The 24,029-nt window shown below is 45.0% G+C and overlaps 1 protein-coding gene across 3 annotated transcripts in view; it reads right to left on the bottom strand.

The window, feature by feature from the left end:
* Nucleotides 1-5,173: 5,173 nt before the first annotated feature.
* TXN2 (thioredoxin 2) overlaps nucleotides 5,174-24,029 on the bottom strand; it is a 244,687-nt gene continuing 225,831 nt past the window's right edge. For all 3 annotated transcript variants that reach the window (XM_077278013.1, XM_077278015.1, XM_077278014.1), the window contains exon 4: nucleotides 5,174-5,521. In XM_077278013.1, coding sequence (XP_077134128.1) covers nucleotides 5,405-5,521 — 117 coding nt within the window. In that variant the 3' untranslated portion in view covers nucleotides 5,174-5,404. The remainder of the gene's footprint in view (nucleotides 5,522-24,029) is intronic.

Raw genomic sequence — 24,029 nt, forward strand, 5'->3', positions numbered from 1 at the left:
GTTGACGCTTCTGAGATTGGGGCAGGGGCCGTTTTGTCTCAGAGGAATTCTGATGGTTCTTTGATGAAACCGTGTGCTTTTTTTCCCAGAAAGTTTTCGCCTGCGGAGCGCAATTATGACGTTGGCAATCGGGAGTTGTTGGCTATGAAGTGGGCATTTGAGGAGTGGCGACATTGGCTTGAGGGAGCCAAGCACTGCATTGTGGTCTTGACCGATCATAAGAATCTGATTTACCTCTAGTCGGCCAAGCGGCTGAACCCTAGACAGGCTCGATGGTCCCTGTTTTAATCTCGTTTTGATTTTGTGGTCTCGTATCTTCCGGGATCTAAGAATGTTAAGGCTGATGCCCTCTCTAGGAGTTTTTTGCCTGATTCTCCTGGAGTCCTTGAGCCGGTTGGAATTCTTAAAGAAGGGGTGATTCTTTCTGCCATCTCCCCTGATTTGCGGCGGGTGCTTCAGGAATTTCAGGCTGATAAACCTGACCGCTGTCCAGTGGGGAAGCTGTTTGTTCCTGATGGACTAGTAGGGTAATTTCTGAGGTTCATTGTTCAGTGTTGGCTGGTCATCCTGGGATTTTTGGTACCAGAGATTTGGTTGCTAGGTCCTTTTGGTGGCCTTCCTTGTCACGGGATGTGCGTTCTTTTGTGCAGTCCTGTGGGACTTGTGCCCGGGCCAAGCCTTGCTGTTCCCGCGCTAGTGGGTTGCTTTTGCCTTTGCCGGTCCCTGAGAGGCCCTGGACGCATATTTCCATGGATTTTATTTTGGATCTTCCTGTTTCCCAGAAGATGTCTGTTATCTGGGTGGTTTGTGACCGGTTCTCTAAAATGGTCCATTTGGTACCTTTGCTTAAATTGCCTTCCTCCTCTGATTTGGTTCCATTGTTTTTTCAGCATGTGGTTCGTTTGCATGGCATTCCGGAGAATATTCTGTCTGACAGAGGTTCCCAGTTTGTTTCTAGGTTTTGGCGGGCCTTTTGTGCTAGGATGGGCATTGATTTGTCTTTTTCTTCGGCGTTCCATCCTCAGACAAATGGCCAAACTGAGCGAACTAATCAGACTCTGGAAACCTATTTGAGATGCTTTGTGTCTGCTGATCAGGATGATTGGGTGGCTTTCTTGCCGTTGGCCGAGTTTGCCCTTAATAATCGGGCTAGTTTGGCTACTTTGGTTTTGCCTTTCTTTTGTAATTTTGGTTTTCATCCTCGTTTTTCAGGTTGAGCCTTCTGATTGTCCTGGTGTGGATTCTGTGGTGGACAGGTTACAGCAGATTTGGACTCACGTGGTAGACAATTTGACATTGTCTCAGGAAAAGGCTCAACGTTTTGCTAACCGCCGTCGGTGTGTTGGTCCTCGGCTTCGGGTGGGGGATTTAGTCTGGTTATCTTCTCGTCATGTTCCTATGAAGGTTTCTTCCCCTAAGTTCAAACCTCGGTTTATTGGTCCTTATAAGATTTCTGAGATTATCAATCCGGTATCTTTTCGTTTGGCCCTTCCAGCCTCTTTTGCCATCCATAATGTTTTCCATAGATCTTTGTTGCGGAGATATGTGGTGCCCATTGTTCCCTCTGTTGATCCTCCTGCCCCGGTGTTGGTTGAAGGGGAGTTGGAATATGTGGTGGAGAAAATTTTGGATTCTCATTTTTCGAGGCGGAGGCTTCAGTGTCTTGTCAAGTGGATGGGTTATGGCCAGGAGGATAATTCTTGGGTTGTTGCCTCCGATGTCCATGCCGCCGATTTGGTTCATGCCTTTCACTTGGTTCGTCCTGATCGGCCTGGGGGCTCTGGTGAGGGTTCGGTGACCCCTCCTCAAGGGGGTGTACTGTTGTGAATTCCGCTCTTGGGCTTCCTCCGGTGGTTGTAAGTGGCACTTTTGTGAGTTCTGCTCTTGGGCTCCCTCCGGTGGATTTAAGTGGAACTGCTGCTCCTTGGATTTAGCAGTCAGCAGCTGCTTCCACTGATCGTCTATTCTGGCTCGGCTATTTATCCTGGCTCTATCCTTCAGCCAGTGCCAGTTGTCAATGGTTCCTGCTTGGATTCACATCTCTCTTGGATTTCCCTGATATTCTGACCAGTTCAGCAAAGATAAGTCCTTGCTTTGTTCTTTTGCTTTCCACTTTTTGTGGACTTAATCGTTCAGCATATTCTATGTTTTTTCTAGTCCAGCTTGTCAGTATGGATTTATTCAGTTAAGCTGGAAGCTCTGGGAAGCAGATTTACCCTCCGCACCTTTAGTCAGGTGTGGAGATTTTTGTAAACTCTGTGGTGGATTTTTCTAGTTTTTAATACTGACCGCACAGTATTCTGTCCTGTTCTATCTATCTAGCTAGATTGGCCTCCTTTGCTACATCCTAGTTTCATTCTGTGTATGTCATTTCCCTCTACACTCACAGTCAATATTTGTGGGGGGGCTGTCTGTCCTTTGGGAATTTTCTCTGAGGCAAGATAGCTTTCCTGTTTCTATCTTTAGGGGTAGTTAGTTCTCCGGCTGTGACGAGGTGTCTAGGGAGTGACAGGAACATCCCACGGCTACTTCTAGTGTTGTGTTATGCTCAGGAACTGCGGTCAGTACAGGTACCACCTCCTCCAGAGCACGTCCCATGTTGCTCCTAAACGACCAGTTCATAACAGATATTATTACTGCAGTGATGTATTTATTTTATTTTTTGAGTATACTGTTTTAAATGGGGGGGGGGGTCCTGTTACTGTGCAGAGTGACAATATATCGCCTTTTTTTCTCCATGTGGTGTAATGTAGAAGTTGTGAAAAATTAAGTAATGTGTTCTGCAAGCAGAGCTCGAGATAACTGTGTTATTTCCTGCAGAAACGAGTCCTGGCTGGAAGAAATGATGGCGGTCGGTGCTGGATGAAAGATGAAGGACTGCACCTAGAGATGTCACTGGTGAGTCAGTGTGACCTATACACTGACACTATACACTGTATACTATATACAAAGGTCCTATGTACAATGTCACCAGTGATCACTGTATTACCTATACACTATATACAGAGGTCCTGTGTATAATGTCACCAGTGATCTCTGTATTACCTCTACACAGACACTGCATACTAAGTACAGATCTCCCGTGAATACTGGCACTTATGGTGATAGTATTGTGTTTTGTTTTTTTTTTAATTACTGATCAGTATTGCAGTATTTAGTCACTATGTGGTGGTAATATGTGGTCTGGAAATGGTTTTGTGGTATTTGTCCCTTGAATGTGCTATTTGGTCACCAAGTGGTGGTAATATGTGGTCTTGACATGGCGCGGTGGTATTTGTTCCTTGTATGTGATATTATTGGTCAAAATATACCTAAATTGTATTGCAGATTTTAACAAATATTTAATAGGTTACAGTAGAGTAGGGCTCGGCTGGAATAATCTGGTTCGGGTATCACATGACCCCCATCACATGACCGGGGGGCCACAGTGTCTGAACAGCCCGGGGCCCTGGCTACCCTTAATCCACCCCTGGTCACACTTGGGTATTTTCTATCATATAGACCCCTCAAAATGACTTCAAATGAGATGTGGCCCCTAAAAAAAAATGGTGTTGTAAAAATGAGAAATTGCTGGTCAACTTTTAACCCTTATAACTCCTTAATAAAAAAAAAATTTGGTTCCAAAATTGTGCTAATGTAGAGTAGACATGTGGGAAATGTTACTTATTAAGTATTTTGGGTGACATATATCTGTGATTTAAGGGCATAAAAATTCAAAGTTGGAAAATTGCGAAATTTTCAAAATGTTCGCCAAATTTCCATTTTTTTCACAAATAAACGCAAGTTATATCGAATAAATTTTACCACTACCATGAAGTACAATATGTCACGAGAAAACAATGTCAGAATCGCCAAGATCCGTTGAAGCATTCCAGAGTTATAACCTCATAAAGACACAGTGGTCAGAATTGTAAAAATTGGCCCGGTCATTAACGTGCAAACCACCCTCGGGGCTTAAGGGGTTAAACTGAAAAACCATTAGTGAATTTGGGTACTAAATTTATTGGTCTGTATGAGATTCTGAAGGTAGTTAATCTGTTGGCCTTAAGATTAAAGCTACCTCAATCTCTTAACATCCTGAATATTTTCCACAAATCCCTGCTAAAATAGATTATCTTTTCAGTGTTGTCTGTCACGTCCCTGCCCCCTCCAATTTAGTTCGATGGAGGTGCAGAAGATTGTGGATTCTTGGAGGGTTCATAATTCCCTTCAGTATCTCATTCATTGGAGTGGATACGGAACAGAGCAGAGTCCCTGGGTCCCAGCTCATTCTACGAAGGCCAACTGTTTTGTCAGGGCCTTCTACTGTAAGTTTCTAGGGAAACCGGGGGTCTGTTGGCCACCCAAAAAGGGCGGTAAGGTTATGATTCCTCCACTCTGCGTGGTGAGCTGTCAGTATTGTCAAAGTCCAGTTGACCAATCAGAGCCGGGGCATGCTGCGTTTCCTACATGTCACGGTTCCGCCCTTCAGAGTGTCTGGGATGTAATTACCGACATCTTGGCCGTCCAATCTGGTATAGGGGTGGGCTGAAGCTGTCAGTGTGTTGATTGACAGCTCGAATATCCAATCTGAGACTGTGAGGCGTCCGCTGTCTCCTAGTGTTCATTATTCCAGATGATTGCCATGCTACTTAACTGAGTTGTGTCTCTTGAGTTCTGTATGTTGATCTGTTGTTGCCTAACCTTGGACTTCGTTCTCACCATCCGTCTCTTTAACCCCTTTAGCTCTGATGCGCTATCCTACCAGTACTCTTATATAGGAACCTTACCTGACCACGCTTTTTTCTCTTCCTTCTGTTTATGACATATCCTCCTGGCTTCTGACCTTAGACTCCTAATGTGATGCCGGCTAGTGACTTCTCACGGAGATCAGGCAGCAAAGATCAGAACAGCAGAACACACACCACCAAGCAAAGCTACAACTTGCAATGGACTGACCAATAAATTGTCAGGCAATCACCCAGAAAAGGTGACACCTGGAGGAAACTCAGTAGGCCCATATTGACTGGGCTGCTCAACAATCCATAATTTGCATGGTGATAGCCTGGCAAGCTCCAGCCCATTCACAAAACTTATAGCCCAGTATGCCCCTGAAATCAATAGGGTGGCTGAGTTGTCACTCAGTTACTTTGAAAATGTAAATTACCTAACACAAGTACAACTTAATACCATGGAAGATGAGAAACAATGCAGGTGTTTTATTATAATTTTCTATTAATAATGTAAAAAAACAGGATTGTGTAATAAATTCTCAAATTGCATGAGGGGAAATATCAGTTTTATATTAACTTATATTACATCTGGAAATCATGACAAAAGGCAGGACCAAGGTAGAAGAGGACACTAGAAAATAATTGAATGTCTTTTTTATCAGTTAGAGGTACATTTTGGATTTGTAATGAAGTTATGGTCCAACGAGTTTCTTAAGAAAAGCCTCCAACTGATCTTCCTCTTTGATACCCACAAACTGATCAATAATTATACCATTCTTCATAGCAAGTACCGTGGGCACAGCAGATACCTGTAGAATGAATAAAGAATACAAAATTATGAATGTCTTATAAGAATTATACTCACATCACATTTTGCAAAGATGGTAAGACCTTTAACTAGTAGAGATAAGTTATCCATTCTTCCATATGCAACCTGTCAGATTAAGGCTGGGGCTAAACTAAAACAAAATTGTAGTACCAATTGATTTTAACTACTGAACTACAGCTGCAAGTCAAACACATATACAGTGCATATAAAAAGTTTATACACTTGTTAAAATGCCAAGTTTTAGTCATGTAAAAAAATCATACCAAGAAGAAGAATTTCAGAACTTTTTCCACTTTTAATATCACCAATAATTGAGAAACAAACTGGAATCATTTTTAGGGGGAAATAAACATTTAAAAAAGGGGAGGGGTTGTCCAACTCAATGCAAATGGGTTAAAATTGGCACTTGATTTCAAACATCTAAAATCCATAAAAGAGGATGGATGGATACTGATCATCAACACATTTCAAATGCTATATGCATTCTTAACTAGAGTTGAGCAAATTTGTTCAGGTTCCTTCTTATTCGGCAAGCTATAGCGCTTACTGAATAAGCTGCAGAGGGAACCCGGCTTCCTGGATCGCTCAGGCTGATCAGCGCCGCTGCTGCATGTGTCGCGGCAGTGTCACAGCCACAGCACATGCATGGATAGCCTGTTTGTTGGGCTCTCCATGCATGTGTTGTGACTGTCACACAGCCGCAACACATGCAGCCGCGGCGCCGATCAGCTGTTCAGCCGGAGCGATCCAGGAAGCCGGGTTCCCTCTGCAGCTTATTCAGTAAGCGCTATAACTTGCCGAATAAGAGGGAACCCGAACAAGTTCGTTCAACTCTATTCTTAACCCCTTTATCCCAGGGCAATTTTTATTTTTTTTCCATTTGCTCCTCGCGTTCTTCTAAGAGCCATAACTTTTTTATTTTTCCTTCCACATTGCCGTATAAGCGCTTGGCTTTTGGTGACAAGTTATACTTTTAAATGACATAATTCTGTGATGTGATGCACTGAAAAGCAAGAAAAAAATTCCAAGTGTATTGAAATGGCAATTTTTTAATTTTTTGATTTACCATGTTCCCTAAAACTGACCCGGCAATATGATTCTCCAGGTCAGTACAATTCATGCATATATTTTTTTTTTTTCATTTAAGTGGTAACATTTAAAAAAAAAAAATAATAATATGTAAAATTCGTGTTGCATTTTCTGAGACCCATAGGATATTTTTGCTGTTATTTTTGCACCCTGAGCTGACATTTTTACTAATACCATCTTGAGGTAGATAGGATATTTTGATGGACTCTTGCATTTTATTCCAGCATTGCTATGGCCAAAAAAAGTAATTCTGTCGGTTTTATTTTTTTCTTGTTTTGCCATGTACTGATCGGATTGGTTTACTTTATATTTTCATAGATGGGAATTTTTACGAATGCAACGGTACCACCAAATGGCTATTTTTTATTATTTTATTTTTGATGGGGCAAAAGAAGGGTAATTTGAAGTTGTGTTTTTTTTCCATTTCATCTTTTTAAAAACTTTTTAAATATTCCACTTTGGCGGAATTGAAGCCGCAATCATCTGATCACTCTGCTATAACAAAGCAGTGCATCAGCACTGCATCAGGCTTTCAAGGCAAATCGGCATGAGAAACATGGAGATCTTCAGCAGACCTCCGGTTGTCATAGCAAACCATCAGCACCCTGCGATTACATCACGGGCGTGTCAGTGGGTGTGTAGAATGACAACCCCTTTCCGGCGCTTGTTAAATGCCATGCTCAGAGATTGACATTTAAACAGGTAAAATCATCTGACGGGAAAGATGCATCAAAGTAAGCAACAGAACACATATGACGTAAGTGTAAGTCATGTGTCACAAAAGGGTTGATCACAATGAAACACAGTCTGACTATGTAGATGAAAACTATATACTGTACAATAGTAAAATCCACCCCCCTCAGAAGAAAACCAAACCAAGAAATAATTATCTTATTGGATGATTTTTGTGAGCAATGAGTTATTCACGTTGGAGAAATCTCAGATTAATCTGAACAAGGTGTTAAGATATGGAGGTGATGGTCAAGATTGATTAAATAAAAGAAATAGAGTACGATCTATGCCATATTTGATTAATTTAACCCCTTAACCCCCGAGGGTATTTTCCTTTTTCGCTCCCTTTCTTCCCAGAGCCATAGCGTTTTTATTTTTCCGTCAATATGGCCGTGTGAGGGCTTGTTTTTTGCAGGACGAGTTGAACTTTTGAACAACACCATTGGTTTTACCATGTCGTGTACTAGAAAGTAGGAAAAAAAATTCCAAGTGCATTGAAATTGCAAAAAAAAGTACAATCCCACACTTGTTTTTTGTTTGGCTTTTTTGCTAGGTTCACTAAATGCTAAAACTGACCTGCCTGTCACGAAGTGACTGTCCTAGCGTGAAACGACCCGCCGAGTGGACGGTCACAAAATGGCAAAACACAAAAGGGTACACCGGGGACACTTTAACAACGGTGGGCCCTGTCGGTGGGAACAGGGAATGGACACCTCCTGCATTCACCTGAGGATGTGCCCTGCTCTCACTAGCATCCCTATACGGGTTCTTTCACCCCATCGCCGAGAAGGATACCTAGTCCCTCACTTGCACTGCTCTTATCCTTAAGTAGGGAACTGGCAAGCGAGAGCACTGGTCCCACCGCTGCACTAATAAAACACAGGGGAAGTTACAGATAACAAAGGGACAAAGCAACAATAAACTCCACACTTTGCTGTTCGGTGCATTACATCAGAGAAAGCTGAGTATGGCAACAGATATCAGTATTCAGCTAAAGAAACACAGCACTCAGCAAGCTCCTGACTCCAGCTAGGTTGGTCTCCAAAAGGACCTGTATAATCCAACAATCAGCTGATGCATCACGTGACCTTTTGAAGGAAGGTGGGAGTGGTCACCACCAACATCAGCAGACTAGGCAGCAATGTAATTACACCAGCGGCCACAGGGGAAAAACTGCATTAACCCGATAGCCAGAAAGGAAAAAAGTTTTAATCTGAGAGGCCAGATCTGCCAAAGATCCAAACATGGATCGTGACACTGCCATTATGATTCTCCAGGTCATTACGAGTTCATAGACACCAAACATGTCTAGGTTCTTTTTTATCTAGGTGGTGAAAAAAAAATCCAAACTTTTTTTTTGTAACAAATTGCGCCATTTTCCAATCACCGTAGCGTCTCCATTTTTCATGATCTCGGACTGGGTGAGGGCTTATTTTTTGCATGCCAAGCTGACGTTTTTAATTATTTTGGTGCAGATACGATCTTTTGATCACCCTTTATGGCATTTTATTGCAATGTAACGGTGACCAAAAAAGTAATTCTGGAGTTTTGAATTTTTTTATCGTCACACCGCTTACTGATCGGGTTAATTGTTTTTTTAAATTGATAGATCGGGTGATTCTGAATGCGGCAATAACAAATATGTGTATGTATGTTTGTTCTTTTGTTTTATTTTTATTGGGGCGAAAGGCGGTGATTTGAATGTTTATTTTTTTTTAACATTTCTTTTTACTTTTTGCATGCTTTAATAGTCTCCATGAGAGACTAGAAGCTGCAGGTGTCTGATTGGCTCTTCTACATACAGGCGATGATCAGATCACCTGTATGTAGTAGAAATGCTCACAGCAATCTGGCAATGCCAACCATAGAGGTTTGCTGGAGACCTCTGGTTGTCATGCCAACCCATCGGTGACACGCAATCACGTAATGGGGTCACCAATGGGCAGGATTTCCGGCGCACTTACGGGAAGCGCAAGATCAATGCCGCTGTCAGAGATGGACGATTCTATCTGCGGCTGTTAGAGGCACATGTCAGCTATTCAAAACAGCTGACATGTGCTGGGAAAGATGTGGGCTCAGTGCAGGAGCCCACATCAAAGGGAGGGATTCCGACGTGGGCGTACTATTATGCCCAATGTCGGAAAGGGATTAAAGCACTGGTAATTTTAAAAAAGTACACCCCTCAATTCCTTGCGACGTATTTTCAACAATGAGGTCACTTGTAGGGTGTCATGACTCTGGACAGGATGGTTCCGCCTCCATCCTGGTCAGGCAAGGGTTAATATTAGTTTGCCTCTCTTTGGTTCTGTGGCGGATATTTGATATTTGATGTTGGCAGTTCCTGGATTTGGTGTCGGTGATACTTCGATATAATCGGTTTGTGGTTGATGATACAGGTTACTCGTCTATAAACATTGTGCCTCTGTGCTTGTGTGCTTTGCTATGTATGACCCTCTTTGTCCCCTGACTCTTGCCTCTGTATCCTGCTTTGTACTGCCCTGTCCTTTTCGGTTATCTGACTTTGTCTTATCCCTAGGTACTAAGCTCTCGTCTGGCTTTTGATCCTAGGCTTTCCTTGACCACGTTTACTGTCTGTGCCTTGCACTCCATGCATTCAGTTGCCTTCCCTGCACTCATGCACGGTGACTCCGCCCCCTGGTCACATGACTGATCAGTGCCAGGTCCTGTGCTCACTGCTTAGCCTCAGGTCCTTGCGCACAGCGTGCCTTGTTCCTGCACTCCCTGGGCTTGTTCTCGTGCCCCCTGATAGCGCCCCCTAGACAGCGCCAGTGACACCGTTGGTGTCATCACATAGGGGCTTTCAAAAGAGAATGTGTCAGCAGATTTTTGCTACCTCATCTGAGAGCAGCATGATGTAGGTAAAGAGACCCTGAATGAAACAATGTATCACTCAGATTTAGCTTCCAGTGGGGCGTAAAAAGCTAACCCCGCCAACACCAGGCCCTGTATATACAATGGCTGTAGACCCTGCAATGCCTATCATAAAAGGGGCGGAGTCGAACCGGGAGGCACAACAGCTGTGCAATGATAAACTCCAGGTATATTTCCACAGGGCACATTGCTTGAGTTTTTGCTGCAGATTGGACCCTGCGTACAGCTGCAGCATCCAATCCGCAGCACCCAGATGTTACAGCATAGTGGAGGGGATTTTATGAAATAGGGATTTTTATGTTACTCACCGTAAAATCCTTTTCTCCGAGACGCTCATTGGGGGACACAGGACTGTGGGTGTATGCTACTGCTGCCAGGAGGCTGACACTAAGTAAACATAAAAAAAGGTTTAGCTCCTCCTCCGTCGTATATATCGTATATACCCTGACACGGGCCGAAGGCAAACCCAGTTTGGTGCAAAAAGCAGTAGGAGAACCAATATAACAGTCAGCATTAATACAGAAACAACATGTCTAGAAAACGACCCTACCAACTGAAGCATAAAAAAAAAAGCCATCTGGCTAATAGGGAGGGGGCTGTGACCCCCAATGAGCGTCTCGGAGAAAAGGATTTTACGGTGAGTAACACAAAAATCCCTATTTCTCCTTTGCCTCATTGGGGTACACAAGCCTGTGGGATGTCCTAAAGCAGTCCCTGGGTGGGAAATTGACTCACCAGAGTAATATCCAGGCATCTGCCGCCTATATGTGCGCTACCGCTGCCTGAAGAATCCTTCTACCCAGGCTCGCATCAGCAGAAGTCTGAGTATGGACATTATAGTGCTTGGAAAAGGTATGCAAACTGGACCAGGTTGCTGCCTTGCAAATCTGCTCTGCTGAAGCCTGGTGCCGAAGTGCCCAGGAAGCCCCCACTGCTCGAGTGGAGTGAGCTCTGATTCCAGCCGGAACGATCATGCCCTTGACGCGGTAGGCCTCCTGAATAGCTGATCGTATCCACCTTGCTAAGGTGGATATTGAAGCAGTGAGCCCCTTCCTGTGACCCTCAGGAAGGACAAACAGCGCATCCGTCTGCCGAAAAGGTGCCGTCCGAGAAATGTACCTCCGAAGTGCTCTCACTAGGTCTAGCGTATGGAGAGCTTTTTCAACATGGTGCGTTGGCGCCGGGCAAAAAGAAGGTAAGACAATGTCCTTGTTAATGTGGAACGAGGAAACCACCTTTGGAAAAAATGAGGGTGCTGGCCTGAGCACCACTTTATCCTGATGGAACTGTAGAAACGGAGCCCGGCAGGATAGAGCCGCCAGCTCTGATACCCGCCTAATGGAAGTTATGGCCACCAAGAACACGACTTTCCAGGAAAGATAGGTCAAAGAGACGTCCTGAAGAGGCTCAAAAGGAGATTCCTGCAAGGCACTTAAGACCAAGTTAAGGTCCCAAGAATCCAGGGGGGCCTGTAAGGTGGTACCATGTGAACGACTCCCTGTAGAAAAGCTTTCACCTGTAAATTGACGGCGATCCTGCGCTGAAAAAGAACCGATAAGGATGATATCTGTCTTCTGAGAGTACTTGGTGCAAGCCCCGAATCCAGGCCGGCTTGGAGAAAAGCAAGGATGTTAGGAATGGAGTAACGTAGTGGGGGAAGCCCACACTTTCTGCACCATGAAAAGAAAACCTTCCAGGTGTGATGATAAATACTTGCTGAGATGGATTTGCGGGCGCTAATCATGGTAGCGGCAACCTTTTGTGAGAACCCGGCCTGCGTCAGAATCCAAGATTCAATGGTCAGGCCGTTAAACACAGGACCCCTGAGTTCTGGTGGTAGATCAAGCCCTGAGATAGTAGGTCTGGGCGTTCTGGAAGTCGCCAAGGAACCTCGGTGAGCAGCTGCACTAGGTGTGCGTACCATGACCGACGAGGACAATCTGGAGCAACCAGGATTGTTGGAACTCCCTCTGTCTTGATCTTCCTGACTACCTTTGGGAGCAGCGCAAGAGGGGGAAACAGGTATGGGAGACAAAACTGGTTCTAAGGTAGAACTAACGCGTCCATGGCGATTGCCTGTGGGTCTCGATACCGGGCGACAAACTTGGGTACTTTGGCATTCATTCCGGAAGCCATCAGGTCCAAGTCCGGGGTTCCCCAGCGATGACATATTTGCTGAAACACCTTGGGATGGAGAGACCACTCCCCGGATGCAAGGCCCTGACGACTGAGAAAATCCGCAGCCCAGTTTTCCTCACCCGGTATCTACTGCCGAAATCATAGAGTGGTTCTTTTCGGCCCAGTCGAGGACCAGTTTCACCTCGTGCATGGCTGCCCTGCTGCGGGTACCCCCTTGATGATTTATGTAGGCCACCGCTGTGGCGTTGTCCGATTGAATCCAGACAGGGTGGCCTGCTAGAAGAAGATGAAAATGTTGTAGCGCCAGCCGAATCGCCCGAATCTCCAATAGATTGATCGGGAGGGTTGACTCCTGTGAGGACCAGCGTCCCTGGGCTGTGTGGTGGCAAAACACTGCTCCCCAACCGAGAAGACTGTCGTCTGTCGTGACTACCAGCCAATGGGCTGGGGGAAAGGCTTTCCCTTGTCGTAGAGAAGGGCTCGTTGACCACCATGCAAGAGCCTGTCTGACCTGGAGAGACAGACGGCACCTGAGGTTGACAGAATACAGATTTTTGTCCCATGCTGCCAACAGTGCATGTTGGAGAGGATGGAGATGGAATTGCGCAAAAGGTACTGCCTCTATTGCCGCCACCATCCTTCCTAAAACCCTCATGCAGAACCGGATTGTATGGTAGGTCGGCGAAGGATCCTCACCTCTTTGCAGAGGGTCAGGACCTTGTCCCGGGGTAGGATTGTCAACCCTTGTGAGGTGTTGAAGATTATCCCTAGAAAAGAGATTTTCTGAGATGGCACAAGGGATGATTTTTTTAGATTCACCAGCCACCCTAAGCGAGAAAGTGTATCCAGAGTAATGCTGACATTTTCCTCGCAGGCTCGAAAAGACGGCCCCTTGATAAGGAAATCGTCTAGATATGGCAAAACGAGTATGCCCCGGGAATGCAGGATAGACACCACTGCTGCAATGACCTTTGTAAATATCCTGGGTGCGGTGGCCAGCCTGAAAGGTAAGGCAGTGAACTGAAAATGTAGGCTGCCTACGGCAAAACGTAGAAATCTTTGATGCGAAGGGAATATGGGAATGTGAAGATAAGCATCTTGAATATCTATTGAGGCTAAGAATTCTCCCTTTTCCATTGCCGCAATGACTGACCGGAGAGATTCCATTCGAAAGTGACGAATGTTGACAAACCTGTTTAAACTTTTTAGGTCCAGAATGGGCCTTACGGATCCGTCTTTTTTGGGAACCATGAACAGGTTGGAATAAAACCCCTGAAATCTCTCTTCCTTCGGGACTGGAATGGTGACCCCACAGAGCCGAAGGGATTCTACAGTTCTGAACAAGGCTTGTACCTGGGGTCCTGAAGTGGGAAGACGGGAGGGAAAGAACCGGCATGGGGGGAGACTGAGAAACTCTATTTTGTACCCTGAGGACACTAGATCTCTTACCCACCTGTCGTGAACCACCGAGAGCCAGGACTGATGAAACAAGAGTAGACGGCCGCCAACTCTGTCGGAGGCGATCGGATACCGCCTCCAGTCATTTGGCTGAAAACCTATGGGACCTAGATCCCCTTGACCTTGGTAGCTGGCACCGCATTCTTCCCAACGGGTTGGCCTTGTAGGAGATCTGATGATCTCTGTCCAGATTAGGTCGACCTGGGCCAGCGGGGTTTAACGCTGGTGTCCACCTGGGGTTACAAAAGGATTTGAATCGAGCCTGAAACTGGCGATGAAAGGGTTGTTTAATCTTTTGCTGTGGGAGAAAATTGCTTTTCCCCCCTGTGGAATCAGAAATGAGCTGATCCAGTTTTTCCCCAAATAATCGACCACATTTATATGGCAGAGTTGTAAGGGATTTTTACGAGGTAGAATCCGCCCACCATGTTCTCAACCAAAGGGCCCGTCTAATGGCAATTATGTTTGCGGCAGCTAATGCAGCACCATTCGCTGCATCCAAAGATGCATTGATCAGGTAGCTCCCAGCTAGGGATATCTGATTTGACATCTCCGTTAACTCCGACGGTAGGTCCCTCTCCTGTAGAGCCTTAGTTAAAGATTCTGACCAAGATATCATGGCCTTAGCTACCCAACTCGCTGCAAAAGAGGGCCAATCTTTCTATGAGCCAATCAGTTGGATCCCTAATAGAGGAACCGTTGGGAAGGGATAACAGTGTGTTGGAGGCCAAACGAGAAACCGGTGGATCTACCGACGGGGATTCTGCCCACTTCTTATGCAGCTCAGGGGCAAAAGGGTATCTTGTTTTAGAGCCTTTTGTCCTGAGAACCATCTGTCCGGATGCTCTCTATGCCGTTGGACTAAGTCCTCAAACTCAGGGTGAGTGGAAAACACCCTATGAGGCTGCTTGATCCTTTTGAACGACACCTTATGACCCGAGGCCAAGGTAGATTCGTCCTCTATACCCAAGGTTTGGTTGACGGCCTCAATTAGGCTGTCTATTGACTCCTGATAACCAGGTGCCTCAAAATCGAGGGACCATTCAGAATCGCAGTCCGAACCCTGTTCACTAACCTCCGCTGAGCTGATGAGGGTTAAAGAGAAGCAGAACTAAAGGATGCAGATGCACCTGATGGATCGGGAGACGCTGTATGGGTTCGCTTCCCCCGCGTCTGCCTAGTGAGAGTGTGGCCCCTGCAGGCCGGAGGTTCCAGTGAGTCGGAAGACCTCTCCAAGATAGAAGAACCACTGTCCCTTGCCACAGCCGGGGTTTGGAGGGATTCGATTGCCTTGGTTAGAAATGCCATAGATTGCGACACGGACATGACCCATTCCGGGGGAGAAACTACAGTTTCTGCCTGAGTCGCAGGGGAGGGTTCCTGAGCGCATTCGGAATCGCAGGCCTCACAGAGACGCTTACTCTGGGCATGCGGAAAAGCAGGACAGGCTACACATGCGGTGTATAAAACCGTGTGAGACTTGGTCTTTCTAGACATGGTCCTGCGGATGCTATGACAGCATTTTAGATAGGCTGCAAAAAAACAGATATGGCAGCCGTCAGGCTCGGGGGAGTAGCACTTACCCCAGTCCTGTGTCCCCGTCTGTCCTGTGGAACTGTGGAACCTGTCACAGGGTGACCCAACCACGCTGTTCCCTTTAAAAGGAGCGCTTCCTTGAAGGGTGGTCCCGCCGGAAATGGCGGCGTTTGCAGTCCACTGGCCTATGGGGATCTAAAGCCGTCCTAAATTTTTTCCCCCATGTTCCTTGGTGTTGTGGGGGGCAGGGCCTACGGCCGATGATGCGGCCAGAAGGGGCGGGACTTCCGCCCATGGCCTAACACGGCAGAAGCCGGGGCCTAGATTTTTCTTTCCCCCAGCCCAGGGAGAGGGAGGCGGGAGGATAACGCAGCTGATGACGCGACCAGAAGGGTTGGGACTTCCGCCCGCGGCCTAACACGGCAGAAGCCGGGGGCCTAGATTTTTCTCTCCCCCAGCACAGGGGGAGGGAGGCGGGGCATGACGCGACCGGAAGGGGCGGGACTTCCTGACTGCGGCCTGACTGTCGGCAAACGCCGGGCGTAAAAATTTACCTGGACCTGCACGAGAATGAAGAGGCTGGGATCCCTGCGGAGTGGCTCTGCCAACGTCAGGAAAAAAAAAAACGCAGCGCCCGCTGTCCCCTGGATGTTTGCTGCAGGAACCCTTCCAGTCCCTCACTACGCGATGGAGCTTAAGGTCAGAGGGGGGCTGTTAAAACGGATGGTGCAGGCAGCCTAACTCCATCTTGCCTTCAGGGGATGAGGAGAGGGACCGTACGCCTCCTCTGTATCACTGCTGTCTAAACATTGGTGATGCAGTGGAGGCCGCATGGACAGTACATATGCACCTGTACAGCCTAGGGTTTTGTTACCTTAGGGTGGTCAGGGCTGACTCCGGCAAGTCCCACACCGCGGGAGAGGATACGTGGAGACGACACTCCACGTGCTCGCCCGTTGTTGGTTTGGGGAGATCGGACCCCTTCAAAAGGGTCCGTCGGCCCTGTCTCATTTCCATGTGAAGAAAAGGAATATGGAGAGTCTGAAAATCAGACGTGTGCCTCCTTCAGACACTAAGCATAAACTGGGTTTGCCTTCGGCCCGTGCCAGGGTGTATACGACGGAGGAGGAGCTAAACTTTTTTTATGTTTACTTAGTGTCAGCCTCCTGGCGGCAGTAGCATACACCCACAGTCCTGTGTCCCCCAATGAGGCGAAGGAGAAATCCCATCTCCACTATGCGTACAAACATGCATACGGCAGACCTACGTAACCGGACATGCGGCACGTCTTTCTAGACCGCAGCATGTCTATTTATCTTGCGGAGATGCTCCGTCTCTGCAAGATAAATAACACAGTCTATGTATTGGGAATGGTGATTCCGCACAGTTCAATGAACACATGTGGAATCACCACGCGTACAAAAGGGGGCAGCGCTTTGGGCGGAGCGTGGTATCCGCTGCGACTAAAGAGCTACCAATATGCCCTGTGGACACATACCCTCCTGGTGCTAAAACAATCATTGCAAGTAAACAAAACCTAGGAGGCATCCCTAAAATCTGTGTTTTAACTCTTACAGCATGCTGCTTTTAGATTACATAGTAAAAACCAGCTGACAGATTCCCTTTAACTATTGTCACCTCAGGGGCTCTGCAAACGTGACAAGACATTCACAGCCAAAATTGAGCTCCAAAAGTCAAATAGCACTCCTTCTCTTTATCGAGTTCTGCCTTGAGTTCTGACTAAATTAATTTATTGAGGTGTTCAGTTTACAAAATTGGGGTTTCTGCTGTTTTTGCACCTTGGAGTTCAGCATAGGCAACATGGCTTCCCTGCTCTATTCTAAGCCAAATTTGTACTCCAAAAGGCAAGTAGTGCTCCTTCCCTTCCAAGCTCTGCTATGTGCATACACAGTAGTTACCACCTACAGTACAGAGCAAAAGTTTGTACACACCTTCTTATTTAAAGATTTTTCTGTATTTTCAGGACTATGAAAATTCTAAATTCACACTGAAGGCATCAAAACTATGAATTAACACATGTGGAATTATATACTTAACAAAACAGTGTGAAACAACTGAAAATATGTCTTATATTCTAGGTTCTTCAAAGTAGCCATCTTTTGCTTTGATGACTGCTTTGCACACTCTTGGCATTCTCTTGAGGAGCTTCAAGACGTAGTCACCGGAGATCGTCTTCCAACAATCTTGAATGAGTTCCCAGAGATACTTAGTACTTGTTGGCCCTTTTGCCTTCACTCTGTGGTCCAGCTCACCCCAAACCATCTCGATTGGGTTCAGGTCTGGTGACTGTGGAGGCCAGGTCATCTGGAGTAGCACCCCATCACTCTACTTCTTGGTCAAATAGCCCTTACACAGCGAGGAGCTGTGTTTGGGGTCATTGTCCTGTTGAAAAATAAATGATGGTCCAACTAAACGCAAACCGGATGGAACAGCATGCCGCTGCAAGATGCTGTGGTAGCCATGCTGGTTCAGTATGCCTTCAATTTTGAAAAAATCCCCAACAGTGTTACCAGCAAAGCACCCCCACACCATCACACCTCCTCCTCCATGCTTCACGGTGGGAACCAGGCATGTAGAGTCCATCCGTTCACCTTTTCTGCGTCACACAAAGACACGGTGGTTGGAACCAAAGATCTCAAATTTGGACTCATCAAACCAAAGCACAGATTTCCACTGGTCTAATGTCCATTACTTGTGTTCTTTAGCCCAAACAAGTCTCTTCTGCTTGTTGCCTTTCCTTAGCAGTGGTTTCCTAGCAGCTATTTTACCATGAAGGCCTGCTGCACAAAGTCTCCTCTTAACAGTTGTTGTAGAGATGTGTCTGCTGCTAGAACTCTGTGTGGCATTGACCTGGTCTCTAATCTGAGCTTCTGTTAACCTGCGATTTCTGAGGCTGTTGACTCGGATAAACTTATCCTCAGAAGCAGAGGTGACTCTTGGTCTTCCTTTCCTGGGGCGGTCCTCATGTGAGCCAGTTTCTTTGTAGCGCTTGATGGTTTTTGCAACTGCACTTGGGGACACTTTCAAAGTTTTCCCAATTTTTCGGACTGACTGACTTTCATTTTTTAAAGTAATGATGGCCACTCATTTTTCTTTACTTAGAATTTGTATCATGGCAAGAAAAAAGCAGCTAACAGTCTATTCAGTAGGACTATCAGCTGTGTATCCACCAGAATTCTGCACAACACAACTGATGGTCTCAACCCCATTTATAAGGCAAGAAATCCCACTTATTAAACCTGACAGGGCACACCTGTGAAGTGAAAACCATTTCTGGCGATTACCTCTTGAAGCTCATCAAGAGAATGCCAAGAGTGTGGAAAGCAGTCATCAAAGCAAAAGGTGGCTACTTTAAATAACCTAGAATATAAGACATATTTTCAGTTGTTTCACACTTTTTTGTTAAGTATATAATTCCACGTGTTAATTCATAGCTGTGATGTCTTCAGTGTGAATTTAGAATTTTCATAGTCATGAAAATACAGAAAAATCTTTAAATGAGACGGTGTGTCCAAAACTTTTGCTTTGTACTGTACATTTGTAGTATTGCTGCATTCATGAGGCATTAGATAAGAAATAGCATTTTGGCCTTTTACTCTGTGTGAAAATACAAAATTTGGGGGCAAAAGCAATATTTTATTTAAAAAAAATGAAAGTACAATGTGCCATGACAAAAAACAAAACAAACTTACACTGGAAAATGTAGCAATTTTCCAAAGTTATTGCTGAATAAAATAACACGTTAGAAACGAAAAATGGGGTTTAGTCACAAAGGCTACAGGGTGTTCTCAAAATGCTTTAATTAGACAACATGAAAATAATCATGTTTGCAATGAACTTGCGTTTTTTATCGGTTGTCAATCTCCTGTTATGAGAGATTTTAACTTTAAGGCTATGTGCACACGATACATTTTTGATGCGTATTCGCAGCATTTTTTTATGCATGGAAATGCTCCAAAAACGCAATGGAATACTAAAGCAAGGTAATGCAATGACAACTCTGAAATGTTGTGCACATGATCCATGAATTTCCATCAGTATTCGCAGGGTTTAACCCCTTAAGCCCCGAGGCTGGTTTGCACGATTCTGACAATATTTTCTCGTGACATATTGTACTTTATGATAGTTGTAAAATTTCTGTTATATTACCTGCATTTATTTGTGAAAAAAACGGAAATTTGGCGAAAATTTTGAAAATTTCGCAATTTTCCAACTTTGAATTTTTATGCAATTAAATCACAGAGATATGTCACACAAAATACTTTATAAGTAACATTTCCCACATGTCTACTTTGCATCAGCACAATTTTGGAACCAAAATTTTTTTTTGTTAGGGAGTTAAGGGTTAAAAGTTGACCAGCAATTTCTCATTTTTACAACACCATTTTTTTTAGGGACCACATCTCATTTGAAGTCATTTTGAAGGGTCTATATGATAGAAAATACCCAAGTGTGACACCATTCTAAAAACTGCACCCCTCAAGGTGCTCAAAACCACATTCAAGAAGTTTATTAACCCTTCAGGTGTTTCACAGGAATTTTTGGAATGTTTAAATAAAAATGAACATTTACGGCAACTTTTTTTCACACAAAATTTACTTCAGCTCCAATTTGTTTTAATTTACCAAGGGTAACAGGAGAAAATGGTCCCCAAATGTTGTTGCACAATTTGTCCTGAGTACGCCGATACCCCATATGTGGGGGTAAACCACTGTTTGGGCGCATGGCAGAGCTCGGAAGCGAAGGAGCGCCATTTGACTTTTCAATGCAAAATTGACTGGAATGGAGATGGGACGCCATGTTGCGTTTGGAGAGCCCTTGATGTACCTAAACCCCCCACAAGTGACACCATTTTGAAAAGTAGACCCCCTAATAAACTCATCTAGATGTGTTGTGAGAGCTTTGAACCCCCAAGCATTTCACTACAGTTTATAACGCAGAGCCGTGAAAATAAAAAAATCTTTTTTTTTCCACAAAAATTATATTTTAGCCCCCAGTTTTGTATTTTTCCAAGGGTAACAGTTGAAATTAGACCCCAAAAGTTGTTGACCAATTTGTCCTGAGTACGCTGATACCCCATATGTTGGGGTAAACCCCTGTTTGGGTGCGCGGGAGAGCTCGGAAGGGAAGGAGCACTGTTTTACTTTTTCAACACAGAATTGGCTGGAATTGAGATCGGACGCCATGTCGTGTTTGGAGAGCCCCTGATGAGCCTAAACAGTGGAAACCCCCCAATTATAACTGAAAGCCTAATCCAAACACATCCCTAACCCTAATCCCAACGGTAACCCTAACCACACCCCTAACCCTGACACACCCCTAACCCTAATCCCAATCTTATTCACAACCGTAAATGTAATCCAAACCCTAACCCTAACTTTAGCCCCAACCCTAAACTGTAGCCTTAACCCTAGCCCTAACCCTAACCCTAACCCTAGCCCTAACCCTAAAGGGAAAATGGAAATAATATTTTTTTTTTCCCGCTAAGAGGGTGAAGAAGGGGGGTTTGATTTACTTTTATAGCGGATTTTTATGATTGGCAGCCGTCACACACTGAAAGACGCTTTTTATTGCAAAAAATATTTTTTGCGTTACCACATTTTGAGAGCTATAATTTTTCCATATTTTGGTCCACAGAGTCATGTGAGGTCTTGTTTTTTGCGGGACGAGTTGAGGTTTTTATTGGTAACATTTTCGGGCACGTGACATTTTTTGATCGCTTCTTATTCCGATTTTTGTGAGGCAGAATGACCAAAAACCAGCTATTCATGAATTTCTTTTGGGGGAGGCGTTTATACCGTTCCGCGTTTGGTAAAATGGATAAAGCAGTTTTATTCTTTCGGTCAGTGCGATTACAGCGATACCTCATTTATATCATTTTTTAATGTTTTGGCGCTTTTATACGATAAAAACTATTTTATAGAAAAAATAATTATTTTTGCATCGCTTTATTCTGAGGACTATAACTTTTTTTTTTCTTTGACGCTGTATGGCGGCTCGTTTTTTGCAGGACAAGATGACGTTTTCAGCGGTACCATGGTTATTTAGATCCGTCTTTTTGATCGCGTCTTATTCCACTTTTTGTTTGGCGGTATGATAATAAAGCGTTGTTTTTTGCCTCGTTTTTTTTTACGGTGTTCACTGAAGGGATTAACTAGTGGGACAGTTTTATAGGTCGGGTCGTTACGGATGCGGCGATACTAAATATGTGTACTTTTATTGTTTTTATTATTATTATTTAGATAAAGAAATGTATTTATAGGAACAATATTTTTTTTGGGGGGGGGGAATTTTTTTTCATTTTTTTTACACAAGTGAATATTTTTTTTTTTTTACACTATAACATTGCCCCAGGGGGGGGGGCGCATCATGTTATAGTGTAAGATCGCTGATCTGACAGTTTGCACAGCACTCTGTCAGATCGGCGATCTGAGGTGCACAGCTCCTCCAGGCTTCCCGTCGCCTGCTGTGAGCAGGCGCTGTGAAGCCACCTCCCTGCAGGACCCAGATGCTGCGGCCATTTTGGATCCGGGCCTGCTGCAGGGAGGTGGAGGTAAGAGACCCTCGGAGCAACGCTATCACATCGCGTTACTCTGGGGATCTCAGGGAAGCACGCAGGGAGCCCCCTCCCTGTGCGATGCTTCCCTATACCGCCGGAACACTGCGATCGTGTTTGATCGCAGTGTGCCGGGGGCGGTCCGTGACCGCTCCTGGCACATAGTGCCAGATGTCAGCTGCGATAGTCAGCTGACACCTGGCCGCGATCGGCCGCACTCCCCCCGTGAGCGCGGCTGATCGCATATGACGTACTATCCCGTCACTGGGAATTAAGTCCCAGGTCACCTTGACGGGATAGTACGTCATATGGGATTAGGGGTTAATTTTCTGCAGCATGGCAATTCTTTTTGCGCTTCTGCAGCATTTTTGACTCATTGACTTCAACTGAGTTCATTAAGTCTGCAGCAAAAACGCAGGCGTAAAAAGGTTTGCGTATTTGCTGCAGATTTGCTGCCAAAAACGCTGCGATTTGTCAAAGGGAAATGATATCAGAAGTAGGAAGAGTGTGTGGGCGGAGATATGTGTGTGTGTCTCTGTGTGTGGGCAGAAAATATGTGCGTGTGTCTGTGTGTGTGTACCCATGCGACGTGTGTACCCAGGCGTTGTCTGATGGGACTACTACTCCCATCCGGCTATGTGTTTTGTCACATATAACAGACAGCATGAGCCGATGATGGGAGAATAGTCTCATCATGCGGAGCCTATGTTTAATTGTAAAACAAAATCAAAACATCTACATATTCACATACAAAATACATACTCATCATAATAATAAATAATAACTAATAATAATAATAATAATACTCACCGAACACCTAATCCCCGATGCTCGTGTCTCCCACAAACAATCACAAATAATAAACCAACATATACTACTTGTCCGCCGTATTCCATTTAATACCAAGTGTCCCACGTTGATGTCACTTGGCCACCAGCGATACACTGACAGGAGGTACCGTATCCATAAGACGCATTTTTTTCCTCCAAATTTGGGAGGAAAGTGTGGGTGCTTCATATGGTCCGGATGTAACATGTGGGGAGGGGGTGGCAGCGGCGAGTGGGATCCATTGTGATCCCACCCACAGGAGGCAGAAAAATGTCCCCACTGCCTGGCTGCAGCAAACCACATGGTCCGATGATTAAAGTGCAGTGAATATTCATTAGCTGCTTCCCGCCCACCTGTCAGAGTAGTGAGCGGGGAGCAGCCATTGAATACTCCTTCACTTAAACAGGGACACACATGGTTTCCCCAGCGCTGGATTCCTGCAGCAGCTGGGGAGATCTGTGCATCTGGTGGAGGAGGGGGCAGGAGCAAGGGGGCCAGAAGGGACAAGATCGCTGTATACCTGCCTGGGCTGTGCTGGATGCTGAGGCATAAGGACCTGTGTGATGTCATGAAGTGGGCGGGCTGGAGCATCACATGACAACACAGAGCCCTCCCTCTTCTTGATGTCATCACAGGTCCTTCAATTTAGCAAATAAACGTGTGCACAGCTTCAGAGTGTCGTGCCCAGGTAGGTTCCAACACCTTAGTCATATATAATAAAACCTGGCACTCAACTTTTATGCAAGCGGTTTATTTTTCCAGCAACAAAAAAGTTTCAGTCATAAATTTGACCTTCATCAGTTACTGTGAACAAAATGTGATAACACTAAATATAAAGAAAAGTGTACATAAAACAATGAACAAAAGCCAAACTAAATAAAGTATATATATAATTGGATTACTAACAGACACATGGTATGGCATAAAGATAAAAGTATTGCAAAAAATACCAGTACAAACAGTACCGAACCGACCAATCTTGGCACAATATTGGTAATAGAGAAAGGGAGCGTGATTAAGTAGTGGAGGAGGGGTCACATACCGTTTTATGGATGGTGGTGAGGGAAGCGTGTCATAATAGACAGGTAGTATTAAGCTTCTGCAACATAGGATTAAATGTATATAAATAAAGAGCCTGATGACGTGGTGTCATATAGAGGCAGAGACATACCCTTAGTATATGCAGAGAGGAGGCACGTATGTGTGTAATGACAGCCTGTTAAAATAGAGAGCATTG

The sequence above is a fragment of the Ranitomeya variabilis genome, chromosome 8 (genome assembly GCF_051348905.1).
Source record: "Ranitomeya variabilis isolate aRanVar5 chromosome 8, aRanVar5.hap1, whole genome shotgun sequence".
Classification (NCBI taxonomy): Eukaryota; Metazoa; Chordata; class Amphibia; order Anura; family Dendrobatidae; genus Ranitomeya; species Ranitomeya variabilis.